A 24,251-nucleotide genomic window follows, 5' to 3' on the forward strand; every position below is an offset into this window, starting at 1 on the left:
CATCTTTTCACACAGAGGAGCTGAGCCTTTTACAAATTGCACAACTCCTCACCCCATCTCAAAGTGTGAGCCCCACTACATGCAACAAGACAAGAGAAAACTACAGGACTCAGAAACTATTTACAGCTTTGGAAGGTGGAACAAGGAGGATAAACACAACATTAGGCAACTGGTTTATTTTGGTGGCTAAACAGTCAATACTATTCACAAAAATCTGCATACGCCCTTTCAATGTGGCAGAACAGAAAAATTACATTATTATGGTGGGCAGACATGAACTGCTTCACCCATGAGTATCCAATTCAGTTCCTGAGTTATGGAGTTGAAAAGTAGCAAGAAAAAGGGCGTGATGTCAGAACTTCCTCAGAAAATTCTCCTGTGTGAAAACAGTCACTGAAAATGTGAGCAAGCATTAAAACTAACACATTTTAACTAATGCTTCAAAGCACAATCTCCATTCCTTCAAAATTCTCACTATGAAAATCTGTTTTGTTTTTTTTACTTTAGACATCTACAGGATAAAATAATACGGGGGGGGGGGGATACCTGAAACCAAGTTACACAATGTTTATCCCGTCTCAGCACAGGACACGTTTCAATCATAAATCAGTGTAGAAGTGTTTAAAAAAAAAAAAAAAAAAAAAAAAAAAAGGACAGAAAATGAGTGACTATAACGATTATTGGGTAATTTGTTTATGTTGGACAAACATTTGGAAATGCATTAATCCACCAACTACACACATATATATATATATTTCTTCAAGTCTGTACATTAAAAGTAAATACAAAAAAAAAAAAAAAAAAAAGGAGAAATAAAACCTGTTTCAAGCTGGAACAGCTTAAAATGAGTGTGAGTATGTTTGTACCATCACACTCATTTGTTACTGGCTGCTGGTTCTCCACAAAAAAAACAAAATTAAAAAAAAAAAAAAACCCAAAAATTTTTTAAAAAAAATGGCATCTCGTCCGATTGTAAAATAGTTTCAATTTTTGCAGCTACTGCATCAGGGGACGTTCAGTCAGAGTCGCACTCAAGCTGTTCTCTGTGTTTCATCTCCAAAAACTTTGCCATGTGCTCCAGTCGTGACGAACCTCGGTATATCCACTCCTTATGTTCACTCTCCTATGAGAAAAAGACTTAATTAATAAAGCAACTAAGTAAGTAATTAAAGGAAAAGAACCAGCAGCTGCTCATGCTACACATCAGATCCTAGTAGATGCAACTATGCTATCAATTTCAAAATCCTACTTCGCCTTATTTTCAAGTCATCTAATTCATGTGATTTTCTGAAAACTTCACCTCCGCCCTTTAGCTAGTGGTCACTAAGATTCTTATTTGTCACTGATTTTTAGCAGATGCACCTATGGCATCAATTTTAAGTTTCTATGTATATAAGAAATTGAAATAGCAATACAAGTATAGCCTACGGCAGTGATGAATTCTTTTATTTCTGCCTTAAAAAAAGCATATTGATGCAGATGTTTGTAAGAATGTGCCAACCATCTACAAGCAGATGCCACAAATATCAAATATTTTTCCACTAAGACACTAACTAAATATTTTCAACAAATTCTCTTAAACTTGAACTTTTGCTTTGAAAGAGAACACAGACCCAGTTTTTCCCATGTTTGAATAGTTGGACAGTGTTTGCATCTTCCATGCAAACTACTGGCGACTACAGCATCTTTGCAAATCCAAGGATAGGGTGACCAATTTCATCTAGCAACCTCCAGAAACCACTCACCAACCAGCTGCAGAATACACATCTCTCTTTAGCGAATCAAAGAACAGTTTCTAAGCCTGCAAGATCAGAGTTAAAGCAATCGATTTCACAGCCTGCCAGCAACCATCTGCCAACTGGTTGGGGAATACATGCTTTTTCCGAGCGATCAGCGGTTGCTAAATCATCGACCGATCTCTAGGCCTGTGTGACTGGAGCCACTCAGTCTCCATAAAGCAGTGTCAGTGTCTCAACTTTATCTATTATATCTCGTATAAAACTTAAAATTTACCTTAAAAAAATTACCTGTGAATGCTTTGTGTTAGTATTGTTCTAGATTCATAAATGTTATAAAATTCAGCTGAAAATCAAATATAAAATTTTTTAAACTAAAAGATAAATGAAATACTGACCTGAAAGATAACCTGCATTAAGCTGCAGTCAATAATCTGCACTTCACACTTTTGCAGGACTCCGTTCAATTCAGCATTAAGGGTCTGTCCAAGCCTGTACTGGGTTAACTGAGGGTACGGCCACTTATTCAGGTAATGTTCTATGAAGTCTTTGTGAGGGCCCTCTGGAATGTCATCTGCAACGTTTTCCACTTTGAAACAAAATTAAAAAGAAGAAAGAAAAAGTTGGTTACTCGTTTTATGTGTCTAAGAGCTGTACAGTCAGTAAATAAAAACACTTGACAGGATTTCTGAGTATATGAATATGAACCCCCCCAAAGTATAAAAACAATTCAACTTACAAGGTTTCCAAACCAAATGAATTAAAGGTAACCCAACATAGACCGGCGTGTGATCATCCAAAAAGATCAAGAACCTGGAATTGTAAAATGTGTTAGCATTTCCAGCGTTAGCAGTTCCTAACAGAAAATCTTGGCTAAACAGTCAAATCTGATTGCACAGCACGCTATAAATTCATTGGGTTAACCATGGCCAAAAGGGTACACAAGTTTTCTAGCAATTTTAATCATAAAATTAAAATAAACACCTTAGGCGGTTCTTTCTGCTGGGGAGCTCGCCTACGACACCAGGCTGGAACCGGTACTTGTTATCTTGACACTGAATCACCACACGGGCACCAACATACAGCTGCTCCACCTTTGCTGTGGTGTCAAAAGCAACATGGTGTCCAGATACTAGACTCTTCCCTTTTTCTTCAAAACTGACTTTGTATTTTAACCGTCCGTCTTCTGCAAAAAGAGGGGGGAAAAAAAGAGACCAATTTTCACTTCAGTTTTATCAATTTATTTTCTCTCTCTTAAAAAAATATTTTCAGAAAAGCAAAACTTTGAAATTTCTTTCTGCACTCAGCTCACTGTGCCTACCTTGCTTCACCTGGCATCTAATCTCATCATGTCACATGTTTTTAAAATCAGTCAAATGACAGCAAATGCACTTTACTTTTCCTATTTAAGGACAGGCAAACAAATTTCAGGTGCACTGCTTCTGGGCGATAGAACGATAACGATATGTATCGCGATATAACTTTTACTCGATAGAGAAATTAAGCTATCGCGATAGACCTCGCCGCTCTTGTCCTCTTAAAAAAATAAAAAATAAAATAAAGGTCAGCCAATCCAAATTAAGTAGCGCAGAGCCGAACCAATCACAGCCGCAGCGTCACGTCGCGTGACTTGTTACGTACAGCACAAGTGCCAAGCCGCACGTGTGTTTGTTTGGGAAGCAGCCAGCGGGTAATAGAGCCAGCGCATAATGGAGGAAATGAGTGTGCCGACTAGAAAAATCAACCGAGCGTGACCGAAGAGAAAACAGATGATGGTTCCAATGCCAGAGAGATTGTCAAACGGAAGAGCCATAGAAGTTCCGTAGTGTGAAGGTATTTCGGCTATTTCAAGTCTGACAAAAAACAGAGTAGCGTGCACTGTAAATTGTGCCGAAAGCAAGTCTGGAAATACAATAAACTGGTGCATGCGTCACACTGTGCGCCATGTTATTGTTTCAGTGAAATGAATTTCTACAATACTGTTACTGTTAATTGTACTCTCTGCAGTGTTTAAATGCTTACATATACACACAGTTACTGTCCCTCCACACATACGACTCGGTTCTGCTTCTATGCCGCAGCTTTGTTTACTTTTTCCCACCGAGGCTTCTAGACTTCTGATTGGCCAACATTTCTGCACGGTTAGGAATCTAGCGCCACCTGCTGCTTTGGCATGTTCATAGCAGCGTTTTCCTTCATTTCTCCCTTTATGTGTGGACGGGATTATTTTTTAAAACGAAAACGGAAAATCTCCGTTTTCAAAAATACCCGTGTACGTGTGGACGTAGCCTCAGTCTCTGACTGGAAGCGCTAATTCGTCATTCGGCTTTTGTCAGACTAAAGTAACTGTTAAAACTGTTTGAAAAGCTCAGCTATACAACAAGGAGAGATTGAGAATTTCCTTTTAGTTCTCAGTTTATTTGATATTGACAAAAGTTAGTCAGTTTTGTCTGTTCTTCTGTAAAACAAACTAAGATTTATTTTTAGAATTAATATTTTGTTTCTAAGTGGAATTGACAATTTAGTCTGTTTTGTTTGTTCTATTTTGAAACTTAAACGCTTTAGCGGCTGCCTTTTGTGTAGTTTGCAATATTTGCCTTTATTTATCTGAAAAAGTCTCATGTTCCTTAAGTACATCTACCCTGTTGAACTTATTATGGGAAATAAATATTTAAATAAAAACAAGCTGCTGATTATTTCACATTTTACTTGTGAGCAACGGCACATTTAAATCTTACAAATAGTTATTTGGCTTATATCGTGATAGATATCGTTATCGCCTGAAATGAAAAAAACATATCGTGATATGAAAAAATCTCATATCGCCCAGCTCTACTTACATATACCCAGCCACCAGAAAAACAAAATATACAAAAGTTGTCTTTTCCAAACTCATTCACTGCCATTAATGTGCAGTGTTGTTCTTATGTCTAAGGAAAATGACGCTGTGACAAGGAAAAAAAAAAAAAGCTTTCAATTTCTACTGAGCATAAGATGAATCGCATTTTTGCTGGTCCTAGAGTAAAAACCTCAAAAGCATTCACAAAAACAGAGGAGAGAGAAAAGAACAAAACACATCAGAAGATATTTCAAATCTCTAGATCATCTGAAACTAAATACAATTAACAGTTATCAATTACTTTCAGCCTTTTCTAATGCAGGATTTTGAATCAACTTTTTTCAATGCATGAATTCTTTCAAACATTACTGTAATATCTGGCAGAATTTTCTCTTACCCCTTGTAACTATCTCGACTATTTTCCCCCGTTGCCACCTCATAGGTCTTCTCCTAGCCAGAACTACCATGTTCAATTTGAGTTCATCCTTCTGTGCCTCAGGTCGGACAGTTATTATTTCCTTGGAGGAATGGCCAAACACTGATGATATTATAACAGGAGCCACATCTGCCGCTTTGGGGGGGGGGGGGGGGGGGGGGGGGGGGGACACACACAAATGTTTAAAATTCTTTAAACCACTGCTGTTCATCTGTAAAGAGAAGTTACGCTAATTTTATGGCGTCTGTGACCTTACCATTGGTGCTGGTGCTCGGAGGTGAAGCAGGTGGTGGTGTTCTGTCGCTCTCACTGCATTTGTTCATTCTTGCAGGTTTCCGTGTATTGTTGGAGGGTGAAAAATCTGAATCACTGGAATCAACTTCTGGCTCCCACTGCATATCAGAATCAGAGCTGCTGAGAGACTCATCTTCACTGTAGAACTGCTGAGGCGTTGGTGGTCGCAGAGACCTCACCTTATATTCAGGAAGTCTAGTCAACACTACCACTGGCTTTTTAAATGGTCTGGGACAGTCCAAGCCGTTTTGGCATAGTTTCCTCTTTCTGGCAGTTTCATTTACACAGCAAACTGAGTCATTTGGAGACTCAAACATATGTTCTGCAAAGAAAAACACAAGTGTAAAATGTGATGTGCAATTAAGACAAAAATAAAAATAAATACAAAAGCAAAACTAAACTAAAACAAACATTATGTTTATGTTGCAGTCTAATTAGATGTTAAATTAATAAGAAACTTTTGATAACTTATTTTTTAAATACTCATTTTATTGTTCAATAAAAAGCTTAAGATACCATGTGGACATGGATGAGATTTTTGGTCACTAGTACAATACATGGGCCATTTCATCTCCAATCCAGTTACTAAGAATTTCATGTCACAATACATTTTGTGTGTTTTATTTTGCATTACCATTAAATACAACTACATACAATATACACTTTTGATGCCTCTGTCCCAATTTACAGATCCTGATTCGTTTTATGATAAGAGACATTAAAGACAATTTCAGGTGTTTATCTTTAACAGTTTTTTTTTTAGATATTCATATTTAAACATTGTCTCAGACTTTGAAGGGCAAGCAAACATGCTGGATGGAAGTCGAAAGAACATTTTTCAGATCTACAGCTTGAAAATTACTTGATATATGAAACTAAAATTTTAAAGCAATGATTTTGTACAGTGATGTGAAAAAGCGTTTGCATCTTTCCTGATTTCCTTTTTTTTTGGGCATGTTCATCATACTACATGCACTACACCTCGCCTCGGTGTAGTTCTTTCCAAATATATTTTAGTATTTTAGCTTGTGACTACATTTGCAAATCGAGAGTTTTGATTTACTCTCATGGGACTGGTGAGGGACCAGACAAAGAGAGAGTCAAAAGACCCTTATGAGTGAATAATCTAGGGAATAGTTCAGGGGAGGTGTGTGCCTGGTGGTCGGGCCTTGACCCATTAGGTCTGGCCGGGAGCAGCCCGAAGCAGGGATAAGTCCAAACTCTGGACTATGAATTTTTTTTGGCAAATGGTCAAGTGGAAGGCTCAAAGTGATATAACAACAACATACTTACTTTCATCCTCACATTCATAATCCAACAGGTTTTCTTCTGTCTTCAAGGACTCCTCACATTCATAATCCAACAGGTTTTCTTCTGTCTTCAAGGACTCCTGAAGTAACAATGTTTTCGTCTCCAACTGATCCACAGTCATAATCATAGCCATGGCCACTATAACAAAAATCAAACATTGGAGCTTTCAGTCATTTATTAAAGCTTCTGTACAAAGATAAGTGTAAGCAGACGAGTTGCTGCCCCAAGGGGAGAAGTTTAAATATTTTGGGGTCTTATTGACAAGTAGGGTAACTTCTGCAGTGTTGCGGATTCTGTATTGGCGTGGTGAAGAGAGAGCACAGCATAGACGCAAAGCTGTCAATTCACTATCTATGACCATACCTTCACCTATGGTCACGAGATGTGAGTAGTGAACTTTGATATCCCCAAAGGTCAGCTGGACTTTCCCTTTGCAAACGACTGAACTCCTCATCCTTTCAACAGGGACAGTAGGGCCACTACTCCTTCGCACCAAAAGGCACCAGTTAAAGTGGTTCAGGCATCTAACCAGTTCCCCTCTGGGCACATCCAACCAGGAAGTGCCCTCGAAGGTAGACCCACAAGCTCCTAATTACATCTCTAGCCTGACCCGGTATTGCCCCAAGTGACCTGAAAGGAGGTGGTGTAGTACATGTGGTCGGTCTGGGCCCAGGACCCAGGACTGAATAAACGACAAAATAAATAGACTATCTGACACAAGAGTTTATTATGAGCACCTTGGGGTTCTCTTGTATGGTTTTCTAGTAACACGAAAAAAAATAACTACGCCACTTTATAAAAGAAAAAAAAAACACACACACACAGCTTAACCGGGGAAAAATACTACACGTACTGTAGAAAATAAAGACATGAATGCAGGAAAAAATGAGTCAGTTAACACGGCCGTTTAATAAAGGCGTTCACGTGTGTTTTGACTTCTTTCCGTTAGCTTTTCTTTAGTACAACAAATGCCGTTAGCTTAACTGTTCCTTTTTACGGCTGAAAGTTAACCTAACGATCACGATTGTTCTTATAACCAAGAACACAGACATACCTGTTGTTGTATCCCGAATATCCACCTCAAAAATCACAAAGGTCTGGTCCTTTTTGTGAGCAGAAGCAATTAAAAGCTAAAAATCGGTCGCTCGAGCTAGCTAACTTCCTTTAGCACTGACAGGCTACGTACAAAAGGAAACAAAGAAACATACCGTTAAACTTCCTTTCAGATTTTGCATCGCAAAAGTATTTAAATTACACAAAACAACTCGCACTACGATTCTTTTTTGCTACTTAGACGTGTACGAAAATAGGAACCATTCCAAAATTTGCTTTCATACTTTGTGGCAACTAGGCCCCAAAACAAGTAGGTTGCCCGCGAGAATGACGCAAGTTTGATTTTACCCAGGCATCCTTGTGGCTGCCTGGGGTCCTGAGCTACGACGTGATAGGTCAGAATTTGGTTGCCGTAAGTCTCCTTCAGCTCGCCCTCCAACCGGTGACGCCTTCCTCGGTTTTGCGTTGTGAGGAATATTTGTAATAAAAGCCACTTTCCTACGCCGCTAGCATCATCTTCCACTGGTAAGAGACTCCTTAATTTAGGCTTACGATGTTATTCTTCTTCACAGCACGGATTAATCAGTTGTGAAGCGCTTGACACACCGGCACTCTCCAGGCTAGCAAAGTTAGCTGCTAGCTTTAGCTGCGCCTGACACATGTCGCGTGGAATACTGGCCAGTTTTGCTGTTATGCGCTTAATGCTGCTAAAATGTAAGATGTGTGGCTTAAAAGCACTTTAGGAAAACATTCACAACTTTAACATTAGCTATGCTTTGGTTATCCACTACGTAGAATGGTTGGTTATCCATGCTACTAGAGGACTCCTTGAGCGAACGATCATTTTAAGTAACACCTCTCCCTAATAGGAACAGGCATGTACCTCGCCACGCCTAGCTGTGACTGTCAGTTAATGCGGAGGCGTAGTTTAATTAGAGCCAGGCCCGCTGCCTCTTATCAGCCAGATAGGCTGCTTTCACCATAGAGTTGTAGACTGTATTCTGACGAGTACAGTAGTACAAGTTTGACTTTGCTGCAGTGTACATTGCTCATCAGGTCATCAGCGGGATGGTGAAATGGTTATAACTCCTCAATGCAAGGCTTAGTTTTCATTACAGATGTCAAAACTTTAGAAAGAGTAGATTATTATGCTGAAGATGTCCTCCAGACTCTGACAGTATTTCACACTTCGATGGGATAAAATGTGAAAGCAACGTCTACCTATTATATTCATGTGCAGTTTCCATTCACATCATGAACAGACACAAGTACAGCTACCCACTGTGACCACTTGTGAAAAAGCAAGCAGAAAGGAGCTTCTTTTATTAAAAATTAAGATAATTGTACCACAGTATGTTAATTCTGTTCACAGATACAATGGCTGTGCCTCCTTCATATGCTGACCTGGGCAAGTCTGCCAAGGACATCTTCAACAAAGGCTATGGTATGATTTGATTTTTGAAGGTTTGGCCAATGTGTTAAAATTGTAGGAAAGCTTTAAAATAATTTGAAAAAAAAAATCAATGTGTCTTTCCTTAAGGATTTGGCCAGGTGAAGCTTGATGTCAAGACAAAGTCAGCCAGCGGAGTGGTAAGATTTCTTTCGTCATTTTATTTGTGAGGCAAAAACTGCAATAAGAGCGCAGCCTTATGGTAATTTGATGCCAAAGCAATTTGTCCTTATGCTTGTTGTTGGCATTTTTTCTAAAATTGCCTCTTACAGGAATTCAAAACATCTGGTTCCTCCAACACTGATACCAGCAAAGTCGTGGGAAGTCTGGAAACTAAATACAAGCGGTCAGAATATGGCCTGACCTTCACTGAGAAGTGGAATACCGACAACACCTTGGGAACAGAAATCACCGTTGAAGATCAGGTTAGGAATGTATTCGTTTGCTGTTATTTAACAACATGTCACAGAAAAGCATAAATATATATATATATACACACACACACACACATACACACACACACACACACACACACACACACTCTAAAGATGACCACACAGCATTCATTAGTGATTTATTATTGTTTCTTACAGATTGCCAAAGGACTGAAGTTGACTTTTGACACAACCTTCTCACCAAACACTGGGTAAGATGAATCAAATGAAAATTTCTGTGATTTCTTATTGAAATCTTAATGAATGAATCTTGTTATGACCATCGTTTCTTTAGACTAGTAATTATAGGAGCCAGATCTTTGCTCCATGTCCTTCTGAGAGTTGTTGTTGCTGGCCATGTGACCTTAATCAGAGTATGGAGGTAGTCTTTTTAAAAAGCCATTACAGAGACTGGCTCTCAGTCATTCCTATTTAGTTATTTTTACTTTACTTTTTACTTAAATGTGCTTTAGCAGTTAGTTGAACTTCATTAGAAGAAATATGTTGGACTTTACTATGCTGCTCATATGGTGAGGCAACAACAAGTAAGCTTTATTTCTGGAGTATATAAATCACATGAGGAAAGGGAACATGGCCCAGAGGAAGCGTGTCATCTTTCATAGTGAAGGTGGAGTTACATGGCTACATGGAGACAGCATGTTTACAGCTACAGTGTCATGCTAAAACTAAACACCACTGCTGAGACAAATGGGTTTTTATTATTATACTATGAGAAATGTAACCTCTCAGCTGGACTTGATTTAAAAGTTTTTATTTGAGTTTTAGAAAACGGACTTTTTTTCTCATCAACAGCAAGAAGAGCGGCAAAGTTAAGGCTGCCTACAAGCGTGAGTACGTCAACTTGGGCTGCGATGTTGACTTTGACTTTGCTGGCCCCACCATCCACGGAGCTGCTGTCATTGGATACGAGGGATGGCTCGCTGGTTACCAGATGAGCTTTGACACCGCCAAATCAAAAATGGCGCGCAACAACTTTGCCATTGGCTACAAGACTGGAGACTTCCAACTGCATACCAATGTGTAAGTAGAGATCATGTTTTACTCATTTGGATTTTAATTTTAAAATGTTTTCCCCAAATTTATAATAAATAATTTCAAAATAGTTCCAAAACCGCTGCCTAACTCTGAGAAATTGGAAGCATATGAGTTATAGTCAATTGACACTTTCTTAAGAAATCCCATATTTGGATTCTTGTTGCCTAAAATCTGTGTTATGATCTTTAAAGCAATGACGGTGCTGAGTTTGGTGGCTCCATCTACCAGAAGGTGAGCGACAATCTGGAGACTGCAGTCAACCTGGCATGGACTGCTGGCAGCAACAGCACACGCTTTGGTATTGCAGCCAAATACCAGCTGGACAACGATGCCGCCATCAGTGTAAGTAGTTGAGCACAGGGTTTCAGAATAACGTGGAAAAGGAAAAGTGATTGTCTTACACTGACTCTTAAATACTTTTTTTCCCTCCCCCACCCTTTAGGCTAAAGTGAACAACAATAGTCTTGTTGGTGTTGGGTACACCCAAACCCTTAGACCAGGTGAGCTGCTTTTCTACAGGTTCATCAACTGCTGAAAAGTTAATTAACATCTATTCTTACGACACGTATTAATCTTGTATCCTTTAATCTAACGCTGTTCCACACAGAAGTTTAGACTTGTTGATCTATATATAAATAAATGAACTGACCTAGGGCTGTTCGATATAACGATATATATATCTGATGAGGATCTAAAAACGTCTATCGTTTCATTTTACGCTATCGTTTGTTTCGTGGTGTCGCAAAATAAACAGTTTACGGTAATATTTTTTTCATTGTTTTGATGGTCACTGTAGTGGCTATATTAATTTCTTAAAGTTCTCTCTTTCTCTTATATTTAATATAACCACACTACGGACGGACAAGCGCCTGTTTTTATGCGTCGTCGTTAGCAACAACGACGGTAACGCCATCGCGTGTCCGCTTGTTTATGTTCCACATAAACCTTTCACAATAAAGCTCAAGATCCTGTTAAAAGAGAAGTAAAAAGAGAGCCGCCAGGTGCTAAAAAATAAACCTTAGACTCAAACGTTAGAACAGGCTTTTCCCCGCAGCACGCCGTGTAATAAATACTCACAAAGAAAACGGCGGCTGTTACAACTTATGTCTAAAAATGTATAGTTTCATGCATCTGTTAAAACACTCGACTCCAGCTACATGACGCGCAGCTGGAAACACTTCCCACAAGTCGAGCTGCCCGAGATTCACAGAATTTACAGAAAATGTTACATTTTTGTGATTTATATCGTTATCAGGACGATAGAATTCTTATATCGGGATATGAGATTTTGGTCATATCGCACAGCCCTAAACTGACCTATAACAGAGACATTTATAGAAACACTTAACCGCCTACGTTTTTCTCACAAGTATCAGAATGTGATTTAAGCAAGGAATGTTGTAACGGTTAATGTGAGTTCATCTTGTGTGCAGGTGTGAAACTCACCCTTTCTGGTATGGTCGACGGAAAGAACATCAACGCAGGAGGCCACAAGCTGGGTCTTGGCTTGGAATTGGAAGCCTAAGCTTTCCTCATACTGGAAGGACTAGGGAATATCAGAAGAACCTGGCCTTAAATGTCATGTCCAACTCAAGCCAGCAAGGGGATATCTTGGAGAGAATGGTTCAAAGGCTACTGCAACAAACTCTTGAGTACCACTTCAAGTTGGTGCTTCTGTCAGTGGTACATTTTATCTTTTGTTGCTTTTTACTTTGTAGTCACATCTGTTCAAGAGACAGTTCTTGGCATAATATTTATAAATCATGTCATTGTTCCTGTCCAGCACTGCCATAATAATCCGATAAATACAATCACTTTGTCATCAATTCTGTGTGGCTTTATTGTGATAATCCAAGACACTCCTCTTTATTTTTTTTTTAATGTGTAAACATCAATACATTGATCTTTGGGGAGCATTGTCATACTTGCTCTGAATTCACACTCATGACCATCTGATATTCCTTTGTCATCCAGTTATTTGCAACCTTGTTAAGTACACTAGTACACTACTTTTTTTTTTTTTTTCTGCTAATATTTAAATGTGGTCGAAACCTACCTGTCGATGCACACAAGGACAAAATAAATCCCTGTGATGTTTTGTTTTGCTTTGTCCATTGCAGTTTTTCATGTTCTGTTAAAGCTGCACATGTTACCTTCCCTAAAACTTGATAGTTTGGGGGGTTGCTTAAAGTTGGAACTGCAAGTTTGAAAGACACCTGTGTACAAGGCCAAACAAACGGGAACAAGCTTTTGTTTCTGTACTAACAGATCTGGGAGACGCATCATTGATGTTCTTAGTAATGCCAAACTGTCAATCTCTAGAACAAGAGTTCTCACTTGAAGTTGCACGTGTACACCCTCAAAAGTGCTTCCCTACTCAGAGCAAAGAGCCCACTGGAAGGTCCTTCTGTGTGTGTATTAATTTTCAATAAAGTCTTTGAACTCCACAAACGTACTCTAGTATTCGATGGTAGATTACCACTAACCATACCATATTTATTAACTGGTTAATATTAAACTTTGAAAGAGGATCAGGGTCTCTTAGCTCAGTCAAATTTGCTTGCTTATCTGACTTGTGAATACCTCTTAAATGAGGCAAAATATTTTAAGAAACTTAAACTGTTAAGCCTCTGTCAAATTAAAGTTGTTCTGACAGAGCAGGAAAAAATAGTTCAAATATATTGCAAGAAAGGTAATTTAGTAATTCTGTAATCAGACTGTCAGCGTTTTTGCAGCACAGACAGCAGTCTCAACTTCCTTGAGTCTTCTGTGTGCTTTGAACACCAAAATTAAAGCACTTTATGCCATTCACCCTTCAGCCATCTAAGGTTGTCAGATTTAATGAGGACCATCAACTGCTTCAATTCTTGCGAAGGTGATTGAAGTTGGAGCTAGCATGCCACTTGAGGGCTTTTTTTGTGTGTGTATGTGTGTTGCTTAGTTATTCAGAGTCTTTTAAGTGATATTTTGGGAAGGATGATAGATGATTTTACTGTCAAACCCACATTCATCTGATATATTTAGTAGACGGAAACGGGGGGAAAGTTCTGGAAATATCAAGTCCAGTAGAGAATGATATGGTATAAAATATCAAAAACAGATGTTGAGCACAGAGTGGACACCGTTGAACAATCAATAAACTAACGAACAAGCAACAGCACGACATGAGAGAATCAATCCTCATGGAAGCCTACAACTCCTTTCCTTTCCAAAAAAGTTGGGATTTTGTGTAAAATGCAAAAAATAAATACAAACTTATTTTTAATCATTTAAAAAGAAAGGTTTTGAAATGAAAATACAGCTGATTTCATGTGATATGTCTCCTAATTGTACTAGCAGGTTTAATTCTTTAGGTATAGGCTTAAAAGGAATGTCACATTTATGCATTCAAAATCAAAGTAAGTGAAGTAGCTTTATTAGAAGCGTTTAATATGTTTAGAGCATCACAGTATCAGTGTAAACAGTATGTATGTTACGAGCTAGCTGTTTCATAAATATAACAGCTCCATTCACAGTAAGAATCAGGATCTTTTAATCTCACATTTATTTGTCAGCACATACCAAAGCAGATAATGATGGACAAAAAACAATTAAAGGCAGCTTTCATTTTACATTCATACATGTTTTGTCGTGATTCAAAGGGATTTTTTGATACATCACAAGCTGATTTAAGGTTCAGAGGCAAGACTCCAGCAAACATTAGAGAAATTGTGTTCTCTGTGTTGGAAAAGAAGTTGCAGCCTTGAGATTTGTTCTCTTTGCTTGACTCTGCTTCATGCTTGAATTAGATAAGCCATTCTCTTTTTGTTTGCCTGATATTTGCCTGTTTAAACTGCTGTCTCATTAAATGGAAGCATTCTTCACATCTTCCATAACCCTGTTTTGGTTTTATTGCCCTTGTGTTTCTCTGACTTTACACTGTCCACCTTCCGGATCATTTACGATCGGAGTCATCAGACCCCTTTGGTTGCTGTGCTTGGTTTCTGTCTGCTGCCCCCTGATGAAACTCATTGATTTCTGCAGTTAAGGTTGTTTTTTCCTTTGGCACTGCAGATTGAACCGTTTGAATTCTATCCCCAGCATTTGCTTGTAGACTTTCCACTTTAGGAAGACTTTTTACATTAGATGTAAGAGATGATTCTTTCTCTTGGTCTTTATTGCTATCATTACTTGTATCTTGAATGCTTTTTGCTACTTTGTGCTCAGCTGCAGCATCAGATTTGCTGCTTTCCTTTGGCTCTGTATCAGCATGTTCCTTTCTCTCATTCACAAGTGCTGTATGTGAATTTGATTGAGCAGTCAAACCTGTGGCCTTCTCATCTGTTTCAGAATTAAGATTAACCTTATCCTGAACCTGAATAGCGTTGCCTAGCTCTTGAGTTTTTTCTGATTGTTCAGACTCATGAACAGAGATTTCGCCAACAGACTTATTTGCAAGAGCTGAGGTCAAACTTATTTGCTCACCATGTCCTTGATCACATGCCTCAGATTTGTTCTCAGTATTAACTTGGAGTTTATCATGAAGTTTAACAGAAAGCTCTGTCTGAGCCTTTTCCACTGTAACTGTTGTCATATCCACCTTTTCTGTGCTTTCAGCTTTTTCTTGATGCTCAAGCTCTTCAACAACAAAGCTTTCACCCAATAAATCTTCCTTTTGTGCAACTTTATCTATGCTGTTCTCTTCGTCATTCTCAGCCACTTCAGTCTCCTGTGACCCTTCTTTATTTTTATAACCCTTTTCACTACCTTCATCCTGATCAGGACTCTCTTTACCCCCACCATCACGTCCATTCTCTTCATTTACCACTGATACTTGATTCTGCTGACTGTCAGATATCTGGTCACCTTCTCTCTCTCTCGTATCGTTGCTATCATTCTCTTTCTTACCGCTCCCTCTCTCACTTTTGGAACATCCCTGCTCATTATTTCCCTCTTCTGAGCCTGTATCCTCAAATTCTGACATCTCAATTTCCCTGGTGGTCTCTGTTATGATTTCCTCTACAAACTTGTAGTGGGGCTCTGCTCGCCTGCGTGGGCCTCCCGGTCGGTTATGGCAAGGAAGCGTGTAAATAGGGGACTGATGGTAGATATAGGGCAAAGAGATGTGTGTGTCTGACTCTGTGGACAGCCGAGCCTCCTCACCACAGAGAAGTTTCCTGCAGGACAAGAAAGACAAATCTTATGTTAAGTGTTGGTTGTCTTTTAAATGTCATCAAACACCTGACATTTCACCTAAAGTTTACCAAAGGCTGACCTCATACATGACATAGACACTGTAATGTAATGTTCTCCATCTAGACCCTTAAAAGAACTGTTCTCATTACATTACCAACTGACTGTTGCAGTAACATCATTTCCACAGCACTGCACTGTCATTGATTTCCCGGGACAATGAAGTTAGCTTCAGTCTAGATAAATGCAGGGCTCTTAGTGCCTGATCAAAGCACTATGAGCTGCTTTAATCTAAGAGTCTGAAAAGTGGGATCTATGTGAAAGTCTATGGAGTACATAAATAATCTCTTTCCCATAGAAGACAAAAGTTAGCCACCGTGATAATAATACCTGTAAGACAGTATCTCCACATCCAAAGCCATCTTCACGTTCAACAGATCCTGATATTCCCGCAGATAACCAGACATGTCGAATTTGCAACTAATGAGCTCATTTTCAAGTTCTTTGATTGTGTTCTAGGGCAGAAAAGATAACATTTGTTAAGTGAGCATATAAACAATGCGCACGGCTTAATTATAACATGAAAACCACTTTACCTGATAGTGAATAATTTCCTCCATGTGGCGATCCTCGACGTCATGAAGTTGCTTCTCCAACGCTTCTCTGGTACCTTTAGCGCAATCCAACTCGATGTTTTTGGCCTGCAAGCTCTTCCTGTACTGCTGAATCTCTTGCTGGCTCGCTTTTAAAGCCTTTCTCTTGGTGTCAACTGCCTCCGTTAATCTTGCAATCTGAGATCGGAAAGTTTCTCCTATCTGCTGAATGTCGGACGCGCTGTGACCTTCCAGCTGTGCCCTGATGTCTCGGAGTGCCGCAGTGACGCCAGGGTGTCCAAATTCGTGGTCTTTCACAGTTACTTGCGCTCCCTGGATTTGGTCCAATATCTCTGCCACCTGGGCCTCATGGTTGTTCTTCAGGAAGTGGATTTCATCTACGAGGGACTGCGCTTTCTTGTCCAGGTGTAGTTTAGCCTGATACGCGTCGCTGACGTCCTTCTTCAGGACCATGATTTTACTCTCAGTATCGGATCTGCTACGAACCTCTTGTTCACATTGCCGTCTCAAGGTGGAAAGCTCTTCCTCTAAATTCTGATGCTCAATATCAATCTGATGCTTCTGATGTGCAATTTCCTGAACCAGCTGTCTCATCTTCCTGACTTCTTCTCCATACTCCTCCTCTAAACAAGATGCGGGCTTTGCTTTGCCTCGTATCTCTTCAATTTCTCTCTCCAGCTCGTGGTTCTTGTGTTCCAGCTGGTGCACCTTCTCTATGAATCCCGCCAGCCGATCATTCAAGCCCTGCATCACTTCTTTGTCATTAAACTTTGCATGTACATTTACCGGGTTGGTCCAGTTCGTCCCCCTGATGGCGACACCGCTATCCGGTCGCAAATGTCTAGCTTTTTGTTGTGAATCGAGCTCTTTTGCGATTCTGTGTGCGTTGCAGAGTCTGTTATCCATGCTGTGAATCGTGTCGGCGCTGTAAAGGTGCAGTAAAGAGAGGCTCCGCGAGGGTTTTTATAACCGTCGCCATATGCTAGGTATGCAGAATGGAGCTGTCCACGGTGCTGAGAGGGTGTAGCATCAGCTAATACCTGATCAGCGCTTACACCACATTTTAAGCATGTGACGCCGGTAACATGACCATTCAACATCATCAACATCATCATCATCATCATCATCATCATCAACAACAACAACATCATAACAATCTGTACAGCGTCGTTGTATGTACCTATTCTCCTATTTTCATAAAGTAATTGGACAGATTCAGATTGGCGTAATTAATTAGTATGAATTTTAGGAATATTTTTAATATTTCCAGCAATTAACTACATAACTACATGTACCTTTCTCCCTACCCTCCACCCTCAAATTCTGTTTTATCTTTTGAGAGGCTTTAGCAGCTGCCTTCTGCTGCCTTCAGCTGCTGATTGTTTGTCTTCAAAGAGTGAGAGACATGTTCGTTTGCACTGAGGTCAGGTAACTAATTCAGCCATTCGACAACATTTCATTTCTTTGCCAGGTAACACCCTTGGATTGCTTTCTCAGTATGTTTTGGGTCATTAGCCATTTGTACTGTGAAGCACTATCCCATTTGGTTTTCATCATTTGACTGAATCTCAGGAGAAAGTGAAGTCTTGCATGCTTCAGAATTCATCCTGTGACGTCTGTCAGCAGTTACATCATGAATAAAGGCCAGTGATGCAGGTCAAGGTTCAAAGTTCTTTATTGTCATCCATCATGGAGAAATAAGACAGGATGAGATGAAGTTACTGAGGTCTCAGTGCTCATAATGATTAGAATAAGTAACGACCTAATTAAAATATAATAAAAGTAATGTCAAGCTAAAAATATATATATAAATGTAATTAAAGAATAATACTAACATAAATAAAACACTTTTAAATGAATAAATGACCTATTAATTCCATTAAAAGTTTATTAAGTCCATTAAAAATACAGAATGCAAATTGTGTGTATTTAGAGGCGTGGCGGTTGGGTACTGTTCAGCAGTCTCACAGCATCTGGGAACAAAAGCTGTTCATCACCCTGGTGGACCTCGACTTGATGCTGCGCAGTGCCTGCTTCTCTGCCACAGTGCAGCTGCAGTTCCACACAGAGATGCAGGCAGTCAGTGTGTTCTCCACAACACACCTGTAGCAGGAACTGAGGGTGTTGGAGTTCAGCCCCACTGCCTAGGGCTTCCTCAAGAAATACAGCAGTCGATGATGTTGTGTTCACGCCAGGTAAGGGTGTTGTTGAGGTGTATTCCCAGGTATTTGAAGCTGGAAACTCCATAACCGCCCCACTGATGTAGAGATAGTTTAATATCTCTCGAATTTAGCAATCATCCCTTAGTTTAGTTGATGTTTAAAATTAGGTTGTTCTCCTTACACCACAGCCCAAGTCTGTCTACCTTCTGCCTGTGGTGATGACGAGCACCAACACTGCTGTGTCACCTGTGAACTTCACTATGAGGTTATTGCCATAGTAAGCTCTGCGGTCATGTTCAGCTGTTGGTAGTGATACCCGACTAAGCCCCAGATGATGAGGTTTTATTTATGAGCCATTTTTTTCCTTCTCCCTGTTCTGCATTGCTTCAGTAAATGTTGATCTCAGTTTCATATGTCAACAGAATCTGGTTACCTCTGACCTTTTGCTCACCAGTCTATGCATTCTTTAGAAGAACACACCAAAGTGTTGTTCTGGAAACTTAAATGTTCTGATTGCTGACTGAACTCTGATTGAGCTCTGTTCCCTTTTTTCTGCTTCACTTTCACCAGCTGCATATCAGACTGCAATGAGACATCATTCCATGAAAATGGAATCGATTGCAGACCTATTCTCACCTAGTTTCCTATCTCTGCACTTCAATCACGTGATGATTGCTGCTTTTGAAATCCAATGTGGTGCTATACAAAGGCAAAATTGCAATACTTGATACCAGTGCACTCTACTCTGTATAGTCAAATTTAAAAAAACAAAAAACTTATGCAACTAAAAGCACAAAACAATTATCAATGACGTAGTTTTCGTCTTTCCACTGGAAATTAATGTTGAAATGTCAGCACCATAACATGGGCATTTTATCTTATAAAACACATGGAGACAGTAAAGACTGAAAAAATATAACACTCAATTTGATGTTAAATACACCAACAAAAGACTCAATATAAAGAATTTATGTGCTTTTATTTGATATCAGAACTGATGCACTGAAAAAATATGTCTGACCTATAACTAGAGATGTTAGCGTTTAATAGCAATAGTCAGACCATCCCCCACAGTGAGCATGCTCAGTTCAATCCTCTGGTCCTTGTGTAGCTTCTTATTGAGCGCATCTAGACCTTGTGAGGTCAAGTCACTGGGAGCAGGATTCACAACCTTTCCATTCCACAGCACCTTCAAATACAACAACAACAGAGCTGTAAAAACATGCTGCACACCTCCCCATTGTCAACACTGCAGCATGACTTCCCTAACAGAGTTTAATTGTGCTTCTGTGAAGTGGACTTACATTGTCAATTGCAATAATGCCCCCTTTTCGTATCAGCTCTAGAGACTTTTCATAGTATCTGTCATAGTTAAATTTATCAGCATCGATGAACACAAAGTCAAATGTCCCAGCTTCTCCAGCTGCTATCAGTTCATCTGGTGAAACAGAGATATAAATATATGTATTTATGGTTTAATTGCTTGTTTTTAAAGAAAGAAACAGACACAGATTTATGAAAGTGTTTACCCAGTGTCTTCATAGCGATTTGATGCCGAACATCTATCTTGTTTTCGACTCCCGCCTATGGAAAACGTTAAATAGCAATAATTGAGAAAATCTGCAGGGATTTTTAAAGTGAGTGTTTGCAAAAGCTAAAAAAGGTATTGATTTTCCTGCTCAGCCGTGCCTTCTAATGTGACACACTTTCCTGAACAGACACCTTTTTACTGTCCAGACCACGGTGTTTTGTGAAGATGTACTGACAGTCTGAATGTACAGCATGCTGTCTTCTGCACAATTTAGCTCTGACAGAAGCAACAATCAGTTTTACTTAACTTGCAAAATGCCAAATTGTGGTGTTGTGCAAGTGTCTTGTGCTGTTCTTACCTCTTTAAAAAAGGGTTTGGCAATGTCTATGTAGGTGCTTTCTATTTCACAGGCAACCACACGTCCACTTTCTGGCATGGCCAAAGCCATATTCAGTGCATTGTACCCAGTGTACATCCCTGCATAATAATTTGAAGGAGAATCACTTTAGACTTGGATCTTCAGCATAACATGGATAACAGATAATACACCATCGAGGACCTGAATCTACAAACAGTTCAATATCTGTCAAATGTAACTTTGCTGCCTTTTAAAAAGACTGAATTTGTAACATTTGATTTCCTCTGGTTAAAATTCCCAGTCACTGATTTAAATTTACAAAGTCTGAAAACCCCCAAACAAATCACTATATTCAAGATGATCAAAATAAGTAAATCTTTATTTAGTCAAAAGATGTGATTTAGTTGTGCGACTAAGCTGGTTGAAAAAAATCGGACAGCAAAGTTCAAGACAAAAAAATCATTTTCAGACAAAAAAAATCAAGCAAGCATTAAATTATAATAAGTTGGAAGAATACTTAGAATGTCTTTATTATTATATTAATAATATTAATATTATTATTATTATTATGGGATCAGCACTTTGATACTAATTAGTACATTCAGCATTGGTATAATTATGAAATAGTTTAATTCCACAGTAGTTTTTGTTGCCTTTTAAAATGGCCTTTCTTTTTCTTTTTGGTCTCACTCACCGATTTCAATAGCTTTAGTGGCATTAATCAGCCTAATGAGATTTGCCATCAGTTGGGCTTGATCACTGGCAACCATCATTGTACTCCACTGGTCTTCAAGGGTTCTCTGAATTGAAAATATAAAGCAATTTAATATCCAGGTGACTAACCAGAAGAAGAAAAAACATAAAGTTTCAATACTTGACATTTATCATCAGTTTTTGGAACTTTACTAGAAGGATGAAAGTCAGTTCTTCCTAAATATATTGCTTCATTTGCTGTTTAAAAAAACAAAAAAGAAAAAAAAAAGATAACAGCAGAGTGTGCTTTCGAGCACAACTGTCCAAAGACACCAAATGTCAATCCAGCCGAACAACTGTGACATAACTGAAAAATATCCGATGGCTATAGCGCATGTTTCAGTTCATTCAAACAAGCCATTCAGTAGATCTTCATACATCAATTTGAGCATTATCATTGCGGAAGAGAGCATACCATAAGGGCTGAAATGTTTCATAACTGGATAAAGGTGGTAACTTCAGACAGCTTCATGTTGGCTTTGTCTCTGAGATAGTATACCCAGGCTCCATCAGCACACTACCACACATATAATGGTTTAGCTTTTCCTTTCATGCGTTACCTGTCTGTATATAATGTCTGACTAACATAATAGACAACACGCTCATTGTGTTGTTAAACTGCATGAAACTAAGGTTGCATGCAGTTTGGTAAGGTTTTGTTGCACTATGCTGCCCTCTAGTGATCAAAGCTATTACTGCTTCAATCCTGTGTTAATTATCTTCTTTGTCTTCCTCCACTTGTATTGCCCTTGTTTAAATATAAGTATCAATAGATAAAAAGTTGACTCAAACAGAAACTACACTAAAGCAGGAAATACATTTTATTCTAAGCAGGTACTTTTAAAAAAATATTCTGTTGTTGAATCAGATGGCAGTGAGACCTAAAGTTTGGGTGCCCCAACTTCAAAGACACAATCATCTTTAGTTTTTTAGCCTGGAGCATAAAATGACCACCCGCCCTACACCTGACCTAAATAACCTGCTGGTGGCCTCAGCATGTAAATTAATGCTGGCAAAGCACGACTGCGCATGTTAAGTGAAAGGTGTTCAAGAGAATCCTGATCAATCCATTTGCCATATCCATTTATTTATCCTCGAGGGTGACACTGGGTGAGAGGCCGGGCCAAACCAGGACAGGTCGTAAAGAGACAGGCAGCCATAGACATTCACAAACACACATATGGGAAATTTAGAGTCACCACCTGATCTACTATTTATGCTTTTAAACTCTGGAAACAAAATTGCATTAACTGCAATTTAAAAACAACACGGTGAAGGTAACAAGAGAGGTTTTGGTCGGTTTCATCTTTCTGAAAAAAGTCACGTATTTCTTGCTAAGATAAGTGGCAAATGTTACAGTAGAAACATCATGAAATTAGTGATGAAGTTATCATCCAGTCTTTATGCTCGTCTGGTTACCTTACCAGTCTGAGTTTGGTGAGGACCGGGTGCTCCCTCAGTGAGTTGTTAGCTACATACTGAAGCACGGGATCAACATTCTCTATACCATGGATTTTCCCAGTAAAGGCAGATTTTCCCACACCTGACCAACAAAATATGAAACAGATGGAGATAACAGAGATATCCAAGAAACTGCAACCACACATCCTTACTTAAGTCATCGCATACCTGTTAGTATGAGAGCGAGTCCAACACAGAAAAGCACTTTAATCTCTGCAGCCATTATCTTACTGCTGTGGGCTCTCGTAAAGAAACACAGGGCAGCTTCTTTGTTTGAATCTACCAGTTCTCACTGTGTCAGGCCTTTTTGTGCCAGCCTGTATTTGTTTTGGTTAACCTTTAAGAGGGTTTCGCTCAACGTATTGATTTGTAATGATATTGCAAAAGATAGCACAAGGTTGATGCATTTAGGAAAACACACGATGGAATGAAACTCAGAAAACAAAGCATAAGATGGACAACTATCTTTTAAATATATTTTTTAATAACTTGCATTTATTTATTTATTTTATTTAGTTATTTAACAAATCTTTCTTAATGATTTTGAGATTTACCCGTGGTTGACAGCGAGTCCTCTAAAAATAGTACAGAAAGACTGTTGTATTTATAGTTTCCATCTATTAATCTGCACTTTATTACTGTGTAATAAACAATGCGAACAACTATTCGAAACTTGAATCTTTAATTCCCCCTTATCCCCCTGTGTTAATTTATGTGCTAAAACAATTGAATAAAAACAACTAGCGGCCACCGTAAGAGGAAGAGTAACATCCTATGTTTTGCCACTTTAACAAAACGGCTTTATTCCCAAGCAAGATGCAGATTTGCAAAGCTGTAATATATGTAAGGTATCAAAATCACGACTTTCAGTTTCATAGAGCCATCAAAAATCAGCCATTTCATTTATTTCTGACAGCTATCTCTAAGATTTCATATCCGTTTATTGGGAAGATATGTGATCTGACACTTAATAATCCTTCATTGAGATTCAAGCGCATTTTCTTATTGTTTTCTAGCCTGCATTGCTGCCTCCTAGTGGTAGGCTGGCTAAAGAGGCTTTCTTTTTTGTTTTCGTTTGTAGTGTACTGAATGCATGTACTGGTACTGCCCTGCTTAATCCGACAGGCATTTGGGTATGTTGAGCACCACAACAGAGACATTAACAAAAATAATGAGAAAGTTAAGACCAAATGTTAAAGTTATTGTGATGTGGGAAAAAAATGTGGCTCCTCTGAAACTTGATCTATATTCTAACCTTGTTGAAAGGTATGCATGAGCTGAACCTTATCGAACCACAGAAATTCCACTTTTACTGTCCTGTTAAATTTAAGTCCTAATATTTTTATATCTTGGAAGATATCATGGAAGAAGTGCAGTTTAAAGGGTGGCTGAGCAAGTCAGCAATTATGGCTACAGTATTTCAGCTGAGGTCATCCAGACCATCTGCAGTGTTTATTCAAGGGCAGTTGTCCAACAAAACCAAGCCAGTATGTGCAACCCAGGGGCAAGAAGTCAAAAAGTGGTGAAATAAATAAAGAATGAAGTTAGGGCGAAAACCTATTTATGTAACTTTGGACAGCAGAATCAACAC

The 24,251-nt window shown here is 39.0% G+C and overlaps 4 protein-coding genes across 7 annotated transcripts; 1 reads left to right on the plus strand and 3 right to left on the minus strand.

The window, feature by feature from the left end:
- Positions 1–159: 159 nt before the first annotated feature.
- On the minus strand, positions 160–8,053 carry LOC146561014 (histone-lysine N-methyltransferase SETDB1-B-like). 4 transcript variants are annotated; one of them, XM_085296684.1, is made up of 9 exons: positions 7,954–8,053; positions 7,671–7,794; positions 6,599–6,754; positions 5,268–5,627; positions 4,973–5,146; positions 2,721–2,922; positions 2,476–2,549; positions 2,135–2,325; positions 160–1,123 (listed from the first exon to the last, which is right to left on the minus strand). In XM_085296684.1, exons 3-9 carry the CDS (start codon positions 6,747–6,749, stop codon positions 1,016–1,018), a joined length of 1,260 nt encoding a protein of 419 aa, XP_085152810.1. In that variant the 5' UTR covers positions 6,750–6,754; positions 7,671–7,794; positions 7,954–8,053; the 3' UTR covers positions 160–1,015. The 4 variants fall into 4 exon arrangements, with proteins under 4 accessions (XP_085152810.1, XP_085152808.1, XP_085152809.1 ...); XM_085296682.1 differs by lacking the exons at positions 7,671–7,794; positions 7,954–8,053 and adding an exon at positions 6,980–7,000 and having other exon boundaries at positions 5,268–5,403; positions 5,485–5,627; XM_085296683.1 differs by having other exon boundaries at positions 7,671–8,011.
- Positions 8,036–13,060, plus strand: vdac2 (voltage-dependent anion channel 2). The gene is made up of 9 exons (XM_085296685.1): positions 8,036–8,194; positions 9,042–9,113; positions 9,210–9,259; positions 9,392–9,544; positions 9,713–9,765; positions 10,367–10,594; positions 10,801–10,951; positions 11,052–11,109; positions 12,043–13,060. Exons 2-9 carry the CDS (start codon positions 9,047–9,049, stop codon positions 12,132–12,134), a joined length of 852 nt encoding a protein of 283 aa, XP_085152811.1. The 5' UTR covers positions 8,036–8,194; positions 9,042–9,046; the 3' UTR covers positions 12,135–13,060.
- Positions 13,061–14,117: 1,057 nt separating this feature from the next.
- On the minus strand, positions 14,118–17,488 carry LOC146561016 (uncharacterized). Its single transcript, XM_085296679.1, has 3 exons — positions 16,378–17,488; positions 16,172–16,296; positions 14,118–15,765 (listed from the first exon to the last, which is right to left on the minus strand). The coding sequence occupies exons 1-3, from the start codon at positions 17,299–17,301 to the stop codon at positions 14,544–14,546; spliced, it is 2,271 nt and encodes a 756-aa protein (XP_085152805.1). The 5' UTR covers positions 17,302–17,488; the 3' UTR covers positions 14,118–14,543.
- A 2,029-nt stretch (positions 17,489–19,517) lies between these two features.
- On the minus strand, positions 19,518–22,964 carry comtd1a (catechol-O-methyltransferase domain containing 1a). The gene is made up of 7 exons (XM_085296686.1): positions 22,829–22,964; positions 22,624–22,742; positions 21,141–21,246; positions 20,447–20,565; positions 20,087–20,141; positions 19,862–19,995; positions 19,518–19,746 (listed from the first exon to the last, which is right to left on the minus strand). Exons 1-7 carry the CDS (start codon positions 22,881–22,883, stop codon positions 19,594–19,596), a joined length of 741 nt encoding a protein of 246 aa, XP_085152812.1. The 5' UTR covers positions 22,884–22,964; the 3' UTR covers positions 19,518–19,593.
- Positions 22,965–24,251: the final 1,287 nt, after the last annotated feature.

Source organism: Mchenga conophoros, linkage group LG13, assembly GCF_057382185.1.
Source record: "Mchenga conophoros isolate Kocher_MC1m ecotype Shallow Benthic linkage group LG13, M_conophoros_male_GT1.1, whole genome shotgun sequence".
In the NCBI taxonomy this organism is placed as follows: domain Eukaryota; kingdom Metazoa; phylum Chordata; class Actinopteri; order Cichliformes; family Cichlidae; genus Mchenga; species Mchenga conophoros.

What these genes read in the sequence shown, in the direction of transcription:
- LOC146561014 (XM_085296684.1), bottom strand. Translation starts at nt 6,749, where the DNA reads ATGGCTATGATTATGACTGTGGATCAGTTGGAGACGAAAACATTGTTA. An exon ending in AGCAGAAAGAACCGCCTAAG is followed by an intron (nt 2,550 to 2,720) that starts GTGTTTATTTTA and finishes TTACAATTCCAG; the next exon opens with GTTCTTGATCTTTTTGGATG. An exon ending in TCATTTGGTTTGGAAACCTT is followed by an intron (nt 2,326 to 2,475) that starts GTAAGTTGAATT and finishes TTTGTTTCAAAG; the next exon opens with TGGAAAACGTTGCAGATGAC.
- vdac2 (XM_085296685.1), top strand. Translation starts at nt 9,047, where the DNA reads ATGGCTGTGCCTCCTTCATATGCTGACCTGGGCAAGTCTGCCAAGGAC. An exon ending in CAAAGTCAGCCAGCGGAGTG is followed by an intron (nt 9,260 to 9,391) that starts GTAAGATTTCTT and finishes TGCCTCTTACAG; the next exon opens with GAATTCAAAACATCTGGTTC. An exon ending in ACCTTCTCACCAAACACTGG is followed by an intron (nt 9,766 to 10,366) that starts GTAAGATGAATC and finishes TCTCATCAACAG; the next exon opens with CAAGAAGAGCGGCAAAGTTA.
- LOC146561016 (XM_085296679.1), bottom strand. Translation starts at nt 17,301, where the DNA reads ATGGATAACAGACTCTGCAACGCACACAGAATCGCAAAAGAGCTCGAT. An exon ending in AGGAAATTATTCACTATCAG is followed by an intron (nt 16,297 to 16,377) that starts GTAAAGTGGTTT and finishes TTTCTGCCCTAG; the next exon opens with AACACAATCAAAGAACTTGA. An exon ending in GTGGAGATACTGTCTTACAG is followed by an intron (nt 15,766 to 16,171) that starts GTATTATTATCA and finishes CTTGTCCTGCAG; the next exon opens with GAAACTTCTCTGTGGTGAGG.
- comtd1a (XM_085296686.1), bottom strand. Translation starts at nt 22,883, where the DNA reads ATGGCTGCAGAGATTAAAGTGCTTTTCTGTGTTGGACTCGCTCTCATA. An exon ending in CACTAAAGCTATTGAAATCG is followed by an intron (nt 20,566 to 21,140) that starts GTGAGTGAGACC and finishes ATTATTATGCAG; the next exon opens with GGATGTACACTGGGTACAAT. An exon ending in AATCGCTATGAAGACACTGG is followed by an intron (nt 19,996 to 20,086) that starts GTAAACACTTTC and finishes CTGTTTCACCAG; the next exon opens with ATGAACTGATAGCAGCTGGA.